Below are 19263 nucleotides of genomic sequence, written 5' to 3' on the forward strand. Positions count from 1 at the left end.
TCATTTGCTGTTAATTTGCAGAATATAACATTCCTTAAAGATTAGATTAGAATTTTATATTCTATTCATTAAAGATTTGATTATTAGAATTGTTTGTATCAATATATCATAAAACAAATGCAAAAAATATCAATATGTGCAACAATATATATCAAAACTTACTGTTAATTTCTAGTTGCATTTCAAGGCGTACAAATTTAAACTTGTTAAATGTATTATCTACAAACATGAATTATCAATAGATGTTCTTTTTAAAGAATATCTTCTGCTCACCAAGGCTGCATTATTTAATCCAACGTAAAAACAGTAATATTCTGAAATATTATTACAATTTGAAATGGCTGTTTTCTATTTGTATATATTGTAAACTGTAACTTATTCCTGTGATCCAGCACTTAATTTTGAGCATCATTACTCCAGTCTTTAGTGTCACATCATCCTTTAGTTTATTATGAATGTACATTAGCCTTGACTGATTAATCAAAATAATTTTGTTCAATGCTAATTTATTACAACTAATGCATTTTAAATGCATGTTAAACTTTTTAACATTCATAAATAAGCTTTTTGCATAGTCGTCTTTAAATACTCAGCCCCGTTCAGACCCAGTAGATCAGCTCTGGAGCTTTGTAAACCATTTCTTTAATTGTAATTGCGCAGTGAAATGTGTCCAATGTAAAATTACGTGTACATACGTTCTTTCAGTAACATTAATAGAAAGTTTTTGGAGTGTTTAATAATGTTCTTAAAATGTTTGGAATGTTTTTAAATGTTACTGTTTGTTACTACTTGTTTCAGAGAACTTTCAAAAGTAACATTCCCATAATGATACAAATTCACTTAACCAAGAAAAAATGCTTCTAGATGTTTTCTTGTGTGTGTGTTTGTGTGAAAACCTGCTTAACAGTCTGACTGATTTTTCACATCAATGTATAATTAATTGCATAAAATAAAAAAGCACGGCCTGAAAAGAGAACGTTAAGAAATATATATTTTATTGTTTAATTTTTTTTTTCAGTTTAATTCGTACGTCAGCAAAACGTTCTAAGAATATATTTATGTTAGCTGGTAAAACAGCCTCATTTTCAGCACTTCTTGAGTTGTAAGTTGTTTGTAGTGGCGTATTTTGTCCACTAGGGTCTCTCTCGATCCTCATACAGGGATCTCTCTCTCTCTCTCTCTCTCTCTCACACACACACACACACACACACTCACACGGGTTTAGTCATGTGAACACGCTGCTCTTCACTCCTGCAGATTTACTGTAATCTGATTTCAGCACCACGGACAGTGACACTCCATTCATGTTCATTAAACCACAGCGGCTCTAAAAACTACGTTTAACACTTCAACTATTTTTTTTCTCACTCTGTAACAGCTTTTACTTGGTGCAACTCGCAAAATAAAGTTGTTTAGACTCATTAATGCTGCTCTCGTTGTCTTTGTTCGGTCCTCCACTTCATACTTTCCATGAATCGATCGACTGTTTTCCTTAGAGAACGCTATTCCTGGAATCGCGTTTGTTACACGTTTGAAGTTTGTGTATGTGTGCGCCTGCGCATGTGTGTGAGGGTATTAGTGTGTGTGTGTGTGTGTGAGCTGTAGGTGGAAGGGGGAGCAGGAGCACACAGAATCCCGTCGGTGGAGTTGTAGAGGATGGAGGTCAGACCTGAACGCTTTAAAGCAGCGGCGGCGAAAACACTTGGACGCATAAACCGGTAAGAGACGAAACTTCATTCAACTTTTAAAAGAAATACCGAAGCTGGCTTATATGCTCGTATTATTAGTGCAAAATACAAATGATGCATATTTAAAGAATTAAGATAGCTTAATGAGATTGAGTTCTGATTAAAAAAAAATTATAATAATAATAGGCCTAATAATGATCGTTGTTAACCAAGCGTTTAGTATAAAAAATAAGTGTAGGCTACTCAATGTTGGTGGATTAGTGTACTCCATGACCGTCAACACAATATAGACAGAGTATACTGAAGATGTGATTTTTGTCAGTCTGTCAGTGCTGGTGTTTGTTTCGGTCATCATAAGTTGAGAAGATGCTCATTTGTGTAGTTTTTGTCTAATATGTGTGTCTCGGTTAACGCGTGTGTTCGGAACGACCAGATTAACTCGACTGGACTCTATTAATAGCGACTCTTGTCCGGTCTGTGTCGTCACATTTCACCTGTCAGGTGACCACTTCCGTTCTGCATCATGACTGTCTAAAGATGCTGACTTTGAAACACGCTCGATAGGTTGTTTGTTAATAAGAAGAATCAAAAACTTTCCTGGCAAAATGACGATACAGTTTTGTTTAGTCTGACTGCTATTCAAATATACATGACCTTAATGTAACATGACTTAACTACATATTTAAGTCATGTTTTATTTATGCATATTAATATATATTTAAATGTGCATAATATAATTATGCATTTTTCAAATCGCAGTATTTTACGTTATGTTTATATATAAAGTGATAAATATGATAACAGTATTACAGTAAATAATAGTAATAATAGAAATATAAACAGTAATATATATATAATTTTATTGTTACGTGTATAAAATAAAAATGCCATTAATACTGTAAAATGAAATGATAGATAGATAGATGCACTTTTGGGGGATTTTTTGCATTTATTCCCCGTTTTTATTTATTTATTTATTTATTTATTGTGAGATTATCACTTCTTGGTCAATTTATTTTTGAGAACAGGAAATTATACTAAATAATTTACAATTAATAATGTATGCTTCCCTCACATTTTCATTAAAATTTGGAAAAGCCAAACAGGGTTCATAATGTATTTCAAAAGAACTCTGTGTAATCTGTAAATAATGCATTTATAACAAGCATTAGATAATTTAAGATGATGCATATAATTAATTGCGAAAGATGTATTAAAGTGAACTGCAGTGGAGATTGTTTGATAAATCAGAAAGTTATAGAACTGAATGTGAAATTACTTCTAAAACAGTTTCTGTAAAATCACAGGTCAGATTTGCTTTGTAATAAATACTTTTAAGTATTAATAGGGCTATTAATAATTCATGATATTCAACATCTGATATGATATTTGATTCAACTGAATAATTACGAGAATACCAAAGGTGACTAATACTTTTCTGCATTATAGCTTCCTGCAAGATGTTCTACGAGTAAATAAAAAACAAAGTTAGATAAAAATGCACATTTAAAGTAAACTTTTGATTACAGATTGATGAAGTACACAACTCTTTTTTTTAATTTTCAAGGACAAAAAGCCTTTATTTTTAAATAATGGTATAAACAGATTAATATGTTAGTATTTTTAAACCAGTGAAGTGTAAGGATGGAATCAGCTTTTTATTAACATACGGAGAAAAACACAATCTCTGTCTCTCTCTCTCTCAGTCTGTTTTCTCTGGACATGTCTTTAACACGTAAATCCAGTCCTGAAATAGATCTCCAACTAACCTGCTGCTAGCTAGTTAAATCCTCTCTCTCTCTCTCTCTCTCTCGCTCGCTCGCTCCTGGAAAGCCCCATAAGTCATAGCGCTCGGTCGTCCATGTCACGCCTGCTATTACTGGTCTGGACATTGTCATTAAACTCTTAGTTCTTCCTGGACAATGCAAGGATGTTGTTACATATAAACGGCCATTTAAAAGCTTGATTCTCTCGCATTGATTCCTCTGTAATCAGATCAAATCAGATCAACAGGTTATTATATCAGCCAAAACACTATCCTTCGGCAGTGATATAAACTTGTATCTGTCTGCTCTCGAGATGATGCCATGCTTGTCTGGCTCTAATGTCTTTTCTGTCTATCGTGGTTTAAACATTTCTTTGTTGAGTCTTGTGGTGTGGTGTTGGGGTAAAGCTCAGGTTTTGTGCTGTCTTAGACCGAGTCTTAACCGAGGCACTTAACCCTGCGTTACTCCAGCGGACTGAAGCTGTACTAAGTGTTTCTGTAAGTCCTGTCAGATAAAAGTGTCTCGCCAGACTTTTGAGCATTAGCAGAAAGTCTGGTGTTCTTCACAGCTTATTCTGGACAGGAACTGAAGATTTAAATGGAAAGTGATGGTGACTGACATATAAAGTGACCAGAAACAAATGCATTCACTAGTGTACCCTCTTTGTGTTTGGTAAATTTACTTCTGTGCATGTGCAATTATACTACAATAATTTTAATTTAACAAAATAATAATATATGAAGTAATGAGATTGACATAAAAAGTGTTTTTTTGTGACATTTGAAGGGCAGGTAAATCTGAAAATTGGCAGAAATGTGTGAAAATTCAGGATTTCTGTCCATATAAAACCACCCAGAAAAAATGTAAAGTGTAAATTATGTAAATTGTTGTGTTTGTAATCTCAGTCAAATCCATCAGGATCTCTCAATCAAGGCCTTTCTTTCACTGCGAGTGAACTGACCTCTATAACTGTAAAAGAGATGGTCAGAAACTTGAGTACAGAACGGATTGAGGAGAACAGAAGGGAAGAATGGATAGATGAAGGGGGAGGGAGATGGAGGAGGAGAAGGGAGGCAGAAAAAGACTAAAATAGAAAGTTTGATCAATAATTCAGGCTCTGAGGAACATTATTATTTCATCAGCAGCGCTGCAGTAGAGCTGTAACCTGACAGTAAGAGCGCTGCATGCCTGTACTTAACACTCATCACAGATTCATCTGGACCGTCAGTTCTTTAAAGGTCACATGTGACGCATCTGATAGAAAAATGTTACAATAGAATTCATTTTTGTGGTCTTCAAGTCAAGCTTTTGTTTATATTTAGGGTTAGAGAAATGGTCAAACATTTAGTAATAAAGGCATCATCCTCCAGCGTTTGTCTCCAAACATGAATTATTCCTCAAATCATGCTTTTACTTCACTAAGTGATCAGAAACATCTAAACAACCACGTAGCAATGTGCTAATGCCACTCGAAACACTTTAGGAACTAAATAGCAACACTTTTGCAACCATGCACAATAAAAACAATGGATTTTGTACAGACAAACACCAAAAAAATATAATTTGATTTAATAATGAATATTTAATGTGATTGAGTGCTGTTTGTGGAAACTGCTGCTCTCATAGCATGTTATGGTGTGTTTAATCTGGATTTGATGTGACATGTCGGTTCATTATGAATGTGATCTGGGAAATGTTTCATTTCTGCTTCATATTTTTGTTTTATGAGTGCTGGTGAACATCCAACAGAGACATTTAGCCAAAAAAGCTAAAATTATCTAATATTACTAATAAAATGCAGTCGTTTTATTTGCTTTTGTTACTTAATAAGCTACAGTAGTCAAAAAGGGAACTGATCGCTCAGATGTTGCTCTCTCAGAGCTCAGGATATTTACTGGAGTGTTTTTCCATCTGTTTCATATAGATAACAATTCCAGATATTTCTCTTTAAACCCTTAGCAGAAAAAAAAGATGCAATTTTCATTTAGTAAGAGTTAGGGGTATACATGTATCGCTATGTAAATTAATATAAATAATAATATAAAGTTTTCTAAATCATCCTTTTGATATGGGACTACTTTTATATGTGTGATTTTGACATTTGTGAGACAGCAGCAGACATAACAGCATCTCCAACCAACTACCCCAAAATTTTTGCTTTTATGATCAACGTTTGACCAGTTTCATGTCATCTAAAGTCTTTATTTATAGCTATGTTAGCTAACATTCTCATAATTTATAAAGACAGCTTTTTCATGTTAGCATATTAATCTGACAGTAATGACAGTTTTGATTATGTAAAATCAACAACATTACAGCGGTTTCAAAGATGTTTTGATTGTTTGACTTCTCAAAAGAGAATACAGCAAAATATTATTTAATTTGCGTTCCCTACCAGTTAAATTTCACATATATAAACTATCCAAAGCTCTGTTAATCCTAAAGCAATCAAAACCCTATATATATATTAATTTTATGTGTCCTCTTAAGGTGTAAATTGTTTACCTTTTTTGTTAACCAGGCAACACACCTCTTCTGAAAATTGACCATAGATTTACTTAAAAAAGAAAAAACATGGTAACCACAAGTTAACATTGCTTTTGCTACACTAACCATAGTTCAACCATGGTATTTGTAGTACACTCTTAAAATAAAGTTCTTCATGATGCCATAGAAGGATCAAAATATGTGCGAAACCGCTCCGAAGTTCCAATCTCATCAAATAATTTGCAATACACGTTCCGAAGTTCCGTTCTGAACCAAAAGATTTGTGAACCCGCTCCGAAGTTCCGTTCTGAACCAAAAGATTTGTGAACCCGCTCCGAAGTTCCAATCTAAATCAAATAATTTGCAATACATGCTTCGAAGTTCCGTTCTGAACCAAAAGATTTGCGAACCTGCTCCGAAGTTCCAATCTAAATCAAATAGTTCCATTGTGAACAAAAAGATTTGCGAAACCGCTCAGAAGTTCCAATCAAAATCAAATAATTTGCAATACATGCTTCGAAGTTCCGTTCTGAACCAAAAGATTTGCGAAACCGCTCAGAAGTTCCAATCAAAATCAAATAATTTGCAATACATGCTTCGAAGTTCCGTTCTGAACCAAAAGATTTGCGAAACCGCTCCGAAGTTCCAATCGAAATCAAATAATTAGCAATACAAGCTCCGAAGTTCCGTTCTGAACCAAAAGATTTGCGAACCTGCTCCGAAGTTCCAATCTAAATCAAATAGTTAGTTCCATTGTGAACCAAAAGATTTGCGAAACCGCTCCGAAGTTCCAATCGAAATCAAATAATTTGCAATACAAGCTCCGAAGTTCCGTTCTGAACCAAAAGATTTGCGAACCAGTGTTAATTTTGACACAAAATTTTAATTTAGTTTTAGTCTTAGTCTTTTGACTATAATTCTTTTTAGTTTTAGTCAAGTTTTAGTCATCTGATTTGTTTTAATTTTAGTCTTATTTTAGTCGACTAAAATTGCTTGGTATTTTAGTCGACTAAAATTGCTTGGTATTTTAGTAGACTAAAATAAGACTAAAATCAATAACAGATTTACTAGACAATTTTTTACAGCTGGTATAGGAAACAAACTTAACCAAAATATATAAAACACAAATTCAACTTTATTTCAACACAACTGTGTCTTTATTTCGATTCAAAAGCTTTTATGCAGCAACAAACACTGTCATGATAATGTAAACAATAACTAGCTGCCAATTGACCATCAATAAAAGAAAAATAAAGTTAGGTCCAGGACCTTAAAGCTTACAGCTGAGCTGAACAATAAGTGCATACATTTAAAGTAAATTGGGTGGATAAAAAAAGTAACAAGATTTTATAAGGTATTCATTTGTCTAGCAATATTGTATGTTTTAAATACTACAATATTGCTAGATTAGTATGTATAATGATAGGATGTGAACATTCACGTTTCACATGACTAATATAGAAACATTTGTGATATTGTCAACAAGTAGAACATTATAAAATATACTAAACATTGGTATTAATCAAATGTATGTATCATAATATTACGTATTAGTATTGTGCTCTCATCTAACTTGAAGAAGGGGCTATTTTACATTACTTTTCAGTTCGTAATATTTAATGCTACAATATCTACGCACTGCAGTCTTCCAATTTTGCTTAGCTCAATAAACAAAAGAACATCGTTGTGAAATTACATTTGAGAAAATGTCCGGGTGGCTCGTCTGTAAATTTCTTTTCAAATTGGTTGTGTTCTTGCCACGAATGAGCGCTCCGCGTGCTTTACGCTTTGTTTTGTTTTGTTCGTCGTCAAACGTGAAGTGAGCTGTGGACATTTTGTCGCTCTTTTAGACATCACCTCTTCGAATGCCGTCTTCCCGGGAGCTCATTTAAAAACTGAAAACCTTCGCTTCACGTCTCAATAAGTCAGGCTCGGATTGGTTCTCTTCTCTCATGCAGTCTGTTCTGTTTTGCCGGTTCTTTTGCTCATTCCTCGCATCTCTCCCGTCTGCTGATTTGATTTTCGTCACAGTCTATTTTCGTCTCGTCCTTTATTCGTTGACGATAATGTCAATCAATTTAGTCATAGTTTTAGTCTCCATCAGTGCCTTCTATATTAGTTTTCGTTTCGTTTTCGTCCGCAAAAATATATTCGTGACGAAAATAATGATGAAAATATTTAGTCAACGAAATTAACACTGTTGCGAACCTGCTCCGAAGTTCCAATCTAAATCAAATAGTTAGTTCCATTGTGAACCAAAAGATTTGCGAACCCGCTCCGAAGTTCCAATCTAAATCAAATAATTTGCAATTCATGCTTCGAAGTTCCGTTCTGAACCAAAAGATTTACCAACCTGCTCCGAAGTTCCAATCTAAATCAAATAGTTAGTTCCATTGTGAACCAAAAGATTTGCGAAACCGCTCCGAAGTTCCAATCTAAATCAAATAATTTGCAATACATGCTTCGAAGTTCGGTTCTGAACCAAAAGATTTACCAACCTGCTCCGAAGTTCCAATCTAAATCAAATAGTTAGTTCCATTGTGAACCAAAAGATTTGCGAAACCGCTCCGAAGTTCCAATCAAAATCAAATAATTTGCAATACATGCTTCGAAGTTCGGTTCTGAACCAAAAGATTTGCGAAACCGCTCCGAAGTTCCAATCGAAATCAAATAATTTGCAATACATGCTTCGAAGTTCCGTTCTGAACCAAAAGATTTGCGAACCCGCTCCGAAGTTCCAATCTAAATCAAATAATTTGCAATACACGCTCCGAAGTTCCGTTCTGAGCCAAAAGATTTGTGAACCCGCTCCGAAGTTCCAATCTAAATCAAATAATTTGCAATACACGCTCCGAAGTTCCGTTCTGAGCCAAAAGATTTGTGAACCCGCTCCGAAGTTCCAATCTAAATCAAATAATTTGCAATACACGCTCCGAAGTTCCGTTCTGAACCAAAAGATTTGTGAACCCGCTCCGAAGTTCCAATCTAAATCAAATAATTTGCAATACACGCTTCGAAGTTCCGTTCTGAACCAAAAGATTTGCGAACCTGCTCCGAAGTTCCAATCTAAATCAAATAGTTAGTTCCATTGTGAACCAAAAGATTTGCGAAACCGCTCCGAAGTTCCAATCTAAATCAAATAATTTGCAATACATGCTTCGAAGTTCCATTCTGAACCAAAAGATTTGCGAACCTGCTCCGAAGTTCCAATCTAAATCAAATAGTTAGTTCCATTGTGAACCAAAAGATTTGTGAAACCGCTCCGAAGTTCCAATCAAAATCAAATAATTTGCAATACACGCTCCGAAGTTCCGTTCTGAACCAAAAGATTTGCGAACCCACTCCGAAGTTCCAATCTAAATCAAATAATTTGCAATACATGCTTCGAAGCTCCGTTCTGAACCAAAAGATTTGCGAACCCGCTCCAAAGTTCCAATCTAAATCAAATGATTCGCGATACATGCTCCGAAGTTCTTTTCTGACCCAAACGAGTTGCGAACTCGCTCCGAAGTTCCAATCTAAATCAAATGATTCATGATACGCTCTTCGAAGCGCTCCAAATTTAAAATCTGAATAAAAAGATTTACAAAACTGATTCGAACTTTGGAGAAACTTCTGGGACTTTGGAGCATGTATAATTGAATGTTTTGGTTCGCGCAATGATTCCGGAACCTGTTACAATGTTCTGATATGAGTTTTCTTTTCCACAGGAAGCTGATTCTGAAGGTTTTAGTGGTGTTTCATGTGTTGATGTGTGTTTGTCAGGGTCCTAGAGAAGCGTCAGGAGAATGGAGAAACGATCGAGTTGTCGGCAGAAGGGCGTCCAGAGCTGCAGGAGGAGAAGGAGCTTCCTGTGGTGGACTGCACATGTTTCGGTCTCCCACGCCGCTACATCATTGCCATATTATCAGGTCTGGGGTTCTGCATCTCGTTCGGCATCCGCTGTAATCTGGGCGTCGCCGTCGTTAGCATGGTGAACAACCACACCGTCTATAAAGAAGGCAAACCATACATTGTGGTGAGTGAGAACAGAATTTTCCATACCTGTCTCATGTTCTTTAATGCCAAATTTTGTGTCACAGTCAGGCTACAATTACATTTATAGATTTTTAACTTGATGGCTGATTTTTTTTTTTTTTATAGGACAAACTGAACTTTTCTAAGACAGACCCAGAAAAACTATAAACAAATTGTATCAAGTGCGTATTTATAGAGTTGTATAGGTATAGAAAATTGTTTAGTCTATATTTTTTGTTAAATTATTGTTTTATTGTTGAATCTTAAATCTGTGTCTGTCATGTAATAGCTTATATGACAACAAATTTAAATACAACCAACAACCAAATACATTTTCGACCAACTAGATTTTCTGCAATTTAGTCAGCTGTTTATCAAATTGTTGTGTCTAGACTTGAATATTTTGGCATAAAATTGCCATTTTGCTTAAAATATTGCCAAAGTTTTAATAGTTACTGATTTTAATAATTAGTAATTTGTAATAGGTTGTGTTTTTGCTATTTTATACATATATACATATATATGTATGTGTGTGTGTATGTATTTATTACTTTTTATTTCAGTTTTCTTATTTTTTGTATTTTTTATATTTCATCTTTTACTTATATTTGCACATCATGAAAAAACTAAATGAAAATGAAACATTTTTTTAATTTTACGTTTATTTATCAACTAAATTAGAAGTTAATGAAGTGTTCAATTAATTGTTTTATTTCAACATATTTTTTTGTATACTAAAAGAGTAGAATGTAAAACAACATGCAACAATAAACATTTAAAACTAATATGTTACAGTATTGTCTAATATTTTGCATTTTAATTTTGCATAATGCAGTTATGTGCATAGTTTGATGAACAAATAAACTAAGATAAAAATAATAATGCATAAAAAATACTTCAGGTATAATTGCATTGCCTCAAACATGCTTAAAATGAAATATGTTGCTTTTATTAACAAAATGCACCAAAAAATGAAATAAATAGCAAATGTGTCTGTGTTTCAGAAAGCTCAGTTCACCTGGGATCCAGAGACTGTAGGAATGATTCATGGCTCGTTTTTCTGGGGATATATAGTCACTCAGATTCCTGGAGGTTTCATTTGTCAGAAATTTGCAGCGAACAGGTCAGTCATGCTGTCACTGAACTCAGATGCACAGAAGAATAAAACACTCTTCACACAGCTGCTCTCTCTGTTTCTCAGGGTTTTTGGCTTCGCGGTCGTGGCCACGTCTGTCTTGAATATGTTGATTCCCTCAGCAGCACGGATTCACTTCAGCTGTGTGATTTTAGTCAGGATACTACAGGGACTGGTTGAGGTAAATAAATATATTCTAGTACTATTACAGTGCTGAAAAGCAGCACTCTCCATGAAATGTTTCCGGCTTCCAGTTCATGTGTCACATTGAAACTTCATTGTGAATGTGTTGTCGGATGCAGTAGTGCTCTGGTTATAGTCTATGACTTCATCTGCTGTCGTTGTCATTGCTGCTCAGGGCGTATCTTACCCAGCATGCCACGGGATCTGGGCGAAATGGGCCCCTCCCCTCGAGAGAAGCCGATTGGCCACAACAGCGTTCTGTGGTGAGGTCATTATTTTTAGCAGTTTAATATCTGTGGAAAACTGTCAGTAACCTATAATCATTTTAATTATTGTTACTAAAATTCTTGCTGCCTTAAATTTTTTAGTACAATTAAAAATTCTAATTTACATTAAACTGGCTTAAAAATTAAGTAAAATTTACTTAACCTATTTTGATGAGTTAATGCAAAAACACGTTGTCATAACTTTATTGTTCATATCTTATTTTACAGTTTAATAATAATCATATATTTATTATTATTATTATTATTATTATTATTATAAATATTATGACTACTGCATAATCTATTATTGTTGTTGTTTTCAAATTTTGATTAGTTTTAGTTATTTATTGACTGTTATTATTATTATTATTAATAATAGTAAAAATTATAATAATGATTATTATTTTCATTTTCATTATTGTTTTTCTGGTTATGAATGCTGAATAACCTAATATTATTGTAGTTGTCTTTTTTTTTCAATTGATGATTGTTACTTTAATTATTCAGTAGTAGTAGCAGTAATAATAATAATAATAATAATAATAATAATAATAATAATAATAATAATAATAATAATTATTATTATTAATATTAATATTAGTAAAAATAATATTATGGAAAATATAATCCTAATAAATATAATTTTTATTATGTGTGTTTGTAATAATATTAATCAAAGTATTTATTATTGTTGTTTTATTTTAATATTGTATGATTTGTTAATGTATATATTTGTGTGTGTACATATACAGTGTATATATATATATTAGTGCTGTCAAGCGATTAATCGCGATTAATCGTATCCAAAATAAAAGCTTTTGTTTACATAGTATATGTGTGTGTACTGTTTATATATATTATGAACATAAAATAGACACATGCATGTATATATTTAAGGAAAATATGTTATGTTTGTATTTTAAATATATGTATATATAATATAAATTCTATGAATATAAATCTACACATGCAAATACTTGGAAATATTTTAGAAATATCTGCTGTATGTGTATGTATTTATTATATACACAAAAAATATACACAGTACACACAGATGTATTATGCAAACAGAAACTTTTATTTTGGATGCGATTAATCGCGATTAATTGTTTTACAGCACTAATATATATGTGTGTGTGTGTGTTTTTATGAATCCATATGTTCAGTGTATTCTCCATGCACTGATGTGAAGTGTGTGTGATATCTTGTCAGGCTCGTACGCAGGAGCTGTGATAGCGATGCCATTAGCAGGAGTTCTGGTGCAGTACTCAGGCTGGTCCTCAGTCTTCTATGTATACGGTGAGGAAAACCAGCACACACTTGCACTAATAACACATGCATGACTCTCATCTCATGTTTCTGACAGTGTCTGTGTCTTGTGGTTTCTCTCCGTCTGTAGGTAGTTTCGGGGTCTGCTGGTATCTGTTCTGGATTCTGGTGTCGTATGAGAGTCCAGCAGCTCATCCCACCATCACTCCGGAGGAGAGGAAGTACATCGAAGACGCCATCGGAGAATCGGCTGGACTGATGAACCCGGTGACGGTACGAACACACAGGTTTATATCGTGATGCTAGAAACGCATGCAGTGTAAGGAGCTCTCTCATTGTCCTCTCTGCAGAAGTTCAACACTCCCTGGAGACGGTTCTTCACATCCATGCCCGTCTACGCCATCATCGTGGCCAATTTCTGCAGGAGCTGGACCTTTTACCTGCTGCTCATCAGTCAGCCGGCGTATTTCGAGGAGGTGTTTAAGTTTGAGATCAGCAAGGTGAGAGAGAGAGCATGCGAACACTTCATTTAAAGCTCAGATGTTTCTCCTAGACAGTGATGAGACTAAACGGAGAGCAAATACAGGCCTCTGCTGAAGTCTTAAATGTTTCTGCTGTAAAAAGACTAAAGTCTCAAACTGTGCTCTGAAATCAAAAGCTCTCAAAGACGATAATAATAATAATTATGATAATAATAATAATTATGATAATAATAATTTAATTAGTGTTTGTAATTCAGTGTTATTAATAATAATAATAATAATAATAATTATAATAATAATGATATTTTGATTAGTGTTGGTTAAATGTTGATCACCGAAATAATAATAATAATAACAATAATATTTTGATTATTTAGTATTGGTTATAGAGTGTTCTTCATTGATTTAATAATAATAATAATAATAATAATAATTATTTAATTAGTTATTGTTGGTTATTCAGTGTTAATAATAATAATAATAATAATAATAATAATAATGATAATAATAATTTAGTTAGTGCTGGTCATTGAGTTTTCATCACTGATATAATAATAATAATAATAATAATAATAATAATAATAATAATAATAATGATATTTTGATTAGTGTTGGTTAAATGTTGATCACCAAAATAATAATAATAACAATAATATTTTGATTATTTAGTATTGGTTATAGAGTGTTCTTCATTGATTTAATAATAATAATAATAATAATAATAATAATAATAATAATAATAATAATAATAATAATAATAATTATTATTATTATTTAATTAGTTATTGTTGGTTATTCAGTGTTAATAATAATAATAATAATAATAATAATAATGATGATAATAATAATTTAGTTAGTGCTGGTCATTGAGTTTTCATCACTGATATAATAATAATAATAATAATAATAATAATAATAATAATAATAATAATAATAATAATAATAATAATAATTTGATTGGTGTTGGTTAAATGTGGATCACAGAAATAATAATATTAACAATCATATTTTTATTACTTAGTTTTGGTTATAGAGTGTTCTTCTTTGATATAATAATAATAATAATAATAATAATAATAATAATAATAATAATAATAATAATAATAATAATTATTATTATTATTATTGTTGGTTATTAAGAGTTAATAATTTATAATAATCATAACACTTTATAATAATAATTATTATTATTAAAATATACATTGAATAATCTAATAATAATGTTAATATTATTATTGTTGTTATATTTATGACGATAAAGTCAGCGATGGTTATTCAGTGTTCTGAACAATTATAATAATCTAATCCTCATCATCATTGTTGTTGAGAATACACTCTTACTGAATAATGACTAGTGGCCCAAAGTATTTTAGGAGAGCCATCACCTGTCTCTCTTCAGGTGGGAATCCTCTCGGCTCTTCCTCATCTGGTGATGACCATCGTGGTGCCGATCGGAGGACAGCTGGCCGATTACCTGAGGAGTCACAACATCATGACCACCACCAACGTCAGGAAACTCATGAACTGTGGAGGTCAAGCCTGTTTTCATTCTGTGGTCTGCTGTAAATGAGCTATGAATGTCATGTGACTGACCCCAGCGGAGCTGCTGATTGGCTGACGGAGCGTCACTTGTTCTGTGTGTTCAGGTTTCGGGTTGGAGGCCACGTTTCTTCTGGTTGTGGGTTTCTCTCACACTAAGGGCGTCGCCATCTCCTTTCTGGTCCTTGCTGTTGGATTCAGTGGTTTTGCCATCTCAGGTACGAACAAACACCTTCTTTCTTAAGATTTCCTTTGAATTAAAACTTTTCAGGGCTGCATTATTATAACAAAAATCATAACTGTCGATTATTCCCTTGAAATTGTAATTGTGATTATTAATTACAATTATCACAATTTACATTGAAAGATGTTTATACCATTGTTTGATGCAACTGCATGCCCTATTTTATATGAAAACACTACTTTCTTTATAGTATTAAGCCTCAAATGTCATTTGTCATGTTATTATAATGTTATACTAAAACTAAAATTTTAATAATGGCAAAAACCCTTAAGAAAACACATTAAAACATCTTAAACACGCAGAATAACATAAGTGGACTTTGAGCGATTAATTGCAGCTTTGAACTGCTTAGAAATTCAATCAATTGTGCTGTACTATTACTTTTATTAATTATATGAATAATTTTAATTAGAAAAACTTAAACTGAAACCATAAAATATTGCTTAAAATAAAATGCAAATTAATTTAAATAAAATATAATGTAAAATCCAGCTGATTAAAAAGTAACTTTTATATGTTACATTGTTCTTTCCTGTATTTATTAAAGGTTTATAGTAATTAGCTTTTATTTTTATATATTCAGTTTTTATATTTATTTTAATCCACAAAAAACATGAAGCAGCAGCAGAACTGTTTCTAACATTGAAAATGTTCCTTAAGCAGCAAATCATCATATTTTCATGATTTCTGAAGATCACGTGACACTGAAGACTGGAGGAATGATGCTGAAAATACAGCTGCACATCACAGAAATAAATTACACTTTAACAAATATTCAAACAGACAACTGTTATTTAAAATTGCAATAATATTTACATTTTTTTACAACTGTTACTGTATTTGTGATCAAATAAATGCAGCCTTGGTAAGCCGTTTTTACTGTTGTCTTCTCAACCTCTGTCCAAACGTCCAGGGTTCAATGTCAATCATCTGGACATCGCTCCACGTTACGCCAGTATTCTGATGGGCATCTCTAACGGTGTCGGGACGCTCTCTGGCATGGTGTGTCCTCTGATCGTTGGTGCCATGACCAAAAACAAGGTACTGACTTTAAACCAGAGAGGAGGAGGAAGAGAGCGTTTGTTGTGCTCCATGTGTTTACAGCTGATTCATGCTTTTACTCTACAGAGATCATATGCATGTTGTGCACATGATTAAAAACGATCTACACACACACACACATACATATAAACCTCCGTTCTCGTCCTGTGTGTTTCTCTCTGTAGACGCGGGAGGAGTGGCAGTATGTGTTTCTCATTGCATCACTTGTTCATTATGGTGGAGTTATCTTCTACGGTGAATATTTCTGTCCATTTCCTTCCATCTGTCTCCGATTGTATTTGTAGAGTTATTGTAATTCAATTTGTTGCGTGTGTGTTGTGTAGTATGTGTTGTACTTTGGATAAAAGTGTGACTCATGAAAACATTTATATTCTTTACCTCACGAAAAACAAACATAATTTTGCATAAATCAAATGTTTACTAATTGATAATAATACTAATAATTAAAATCTTAATATAAAACGATTTTTTTTTTTTGGTATATATTAAGTATTTTATTATTATGCTATTATAATTTCAAAAACTGAATTAAATTATAAAACATTTTTGCATCGTGACATTTATTTTTAGCATTAATTCAACAAATCCTAACTTGCTGTATATACTTATTATTTAATAATAAATATTATATTTTATATACTTATGTTTATTTGCTTTAGTTTATCTTGATGCACTTAAATAACAAAAACGAAAATAAAAATGTATCCAAGCTGTATTTAAAAAAAAGAAAAAAGCTAATTAAAAATATAAAAAATTAAGTAAATTAAATTTTTTTACTTTATTCTGAAATAACACTTGCCACAAAAATAGTTAAAGTGGTCATGTGACTGAAAACAACTGTGTGGTTCTAAAATAGAATTTTAGTTAGTTAGTAATAGACAGTGTTCTCTTAAAGGGGTTGGACAATAACTCTTGCACCTGCAATATGAATCAATGACACCATGAATCTCGCTTCACAGTGACCATTTCTTTTTTGTTCAGGCATCTTCGCGTCAGGAGAGAAGCAGCCGTGGGCGGAGCCAGAGAACATGAGCGAAGAGAAATGTGGAATAATAGGAGAAGATGAGCTGGCGGATGAAACGGAAGAGCTGTACCGCCCAGTGGGCGGCGGCTACGGAGCGACCGTCCAATCAGGTGACCCCAATGGGGCGGGGACTGGAGGGGGCGGAGCTGGAGGGAGCTGGGTCTCAGACTGGGACAGAACAGAGGAATACGTCCAACCTGTGGGAACGAACAGCTTCCTGTACAGAGGAGAGGGCAATGAGCCAATGATTGTGAGGCTCAGAGATCAACAGTAAAGCTGGATGGGAACGGGACTCGATATTCCTCCCCTACAGAAACTGACTGGGACGGAGGAAGTGGTTTTGACCCAAATCTAGAAAAGTAACATAACATAAAATCTTGAGTGTGTGCATGAGGACATTAGGTACGAAAGCTTGAAATGTGACCAGTCAAGTGTTTGGACATTTCAAAACATCATTTTATTCCTTGTGTCCAAACGTTTGACTCCCTGCTCGTATATTTCAGCAATTAAACGGATCACCGAGAGTTCAGAAGTATTCTGCATAAATTGTGAGAGATAATTGTAAAAGGTGGTTCTTACAAATGAAGTCCTCTTTTGCTGAACAACTAAAGTATAATTCCAATTCAGATACAAAACCAGATTTAGGGAATTGATCTCATGTGCCAATACTGTGAGGTGTGTGTAGTATCGGTCCCTTTTCAATGCGAACCTCCTTTAAAATACATTTAAAGACTAGTCATGTCAACTGTTTGGTTGAGCTTATACTGTAGAAGCATTGACATACTTAGTTTTTGATAGTGAATTCTCTTTAACCATTCATTTTTTATGTATTTAACCCATAACCAGATAGCAAAGTTGTATTAATTTATTATTTTGAAGGATTATTCAGCGTTCAATAAAAATGCATCTCTGTCAGCAGTATTTGTGGCACAGAAAATAAGTGTATTTATCTTTATTTATTGGCAAATCAATGTGGCAGATAACGTTATCCCTCAAATGCTGACAAATATGTAGAGTTTTGTTTTTATTGAAACTGAAAAATGTCTTTTATTTGTAATTTGTTTTATTCAAACATCATGTTCAGCCTTTTTTTTTTTTTTGATTAAAGTCCAATGAAAATGATGCCAAGCGCTGATTGTCTGCGTGAAGGCTCAACCAGAGCAACGTGATACTGAAAGATCACTAGTAGAAACACATTTGTTTCTCTTTCACCATTTAGCTGTTTAATCTCACATATAGATTAAAGCAGAACCATACAGTGGTAGTTGAGAAGATTAGATGATTTAAAAATAAATAATAGTTTATCTCTAATTAAATTCAGATGTTTATTCAGCACTTTCTCTCTCTCTCTCCAGCATGCCACGTGACATTTTCAATATACTCTCATGTATTCTCACACATCAGCATCTTAAAGAGATCGTTCACACAAAAATTGAAGCTTTGCCATCATTTGCTAACCCTCGCTAACGTTTATGACTTTATTCGGTGTAAGAATCTGTTGGACTTTTCATAAGGAAAATCTTTAATTTCTCACCCCATAATTAACCAAAAATAATCTGAAATAAAACTTTGCATAAAGGAAGTTGGTTGAAGTATTTTCTAAAAATAAACATCTATAATTAATATTTTAATTGGATTTTAATATAATAGTTTAATATTTTCTAAAAATAAACATCTATAATTAATATTTTAATTTGATTTTATTATAATAGTATAATACTTTTTATATATTTTTAATTTTATTTTATTATAGATTTTTCTTGCATCGGTACAAATTCTTTTTTTTATTTTTTATTAAAATAATAGTTTTAAATGAACTGACAATTTAATGTTTTATTTAGAATTTTTTTTTTTTTTTTTTTTTTTTATTGAGATGAGGTGATATGTTCATGTGAGGTCGTGTGCACTGCTGTTATAGTAGTTTATGGTGCTTTTTAAGCTTTCACATTCGCTTCTTTTGTGAACCAAATAAGAAAGTCTTTCGTACAGGTTTGGAGCAACATGAGAGCGAGCAAATGATGACAGAATTGACATTTTTGGGTAAAGTGTTCCTTTAATATCAACCAAAAAGCAGATCCCATAGAAATGAAGTGATATTTCT

General features: G+C 32.9%; 1 protein-coding gene across 1 annotated transcript; it reads left to right on the forward strand.

The window, feature by feature from the left end:
• Nucleotides 1–1474: 1474 nt before the first annotated feature.
• Nucleotides 1475–18729, forward strand: LOC113041995 (vesicular glutamate transporter 1-like). Its single transcript, XM_026200593.1, has 13 exons — nt 1475–1718; nt 9707–9959; nt 10963–11081; nt 11160–11274; nt 11452–11539; nt 12755–12841; nt 12942–13084; nt 13162–13311; nt 14693–14825; nt 14940–15050; nt 15990–16117; nt 16303–16372; nt 17120–18729. The coding sequence occupies exons 1-13, from the start codon at nt 1657–1659 to the stop codon at nt 17434–17436; spliced, it is 1776 nt and encodes a 591-aa protein (XP_026056378.1). The 5' UTR covers nt 1475–1656; the 3' UTR covers nt 17437–18729.
• Nucleotides 18730–19263: the final 534 nt, after the last annotated feature.

The sequence above is a fragment of the Carassius auratus genome, chromosome 24, assembly GCF_003368295.1.
Source record: "Carassius auratus strain Wakin chromosome 24, ASM336829v1, whole genome shotgun sequence".
Taxonomy (NCBI): domain Eukaryota; kingdom Metazoa; phylum Chordata; class Actinopteri; order Cypriniformes; family Cyprinidae; genus Carassius; species Carassius auratus.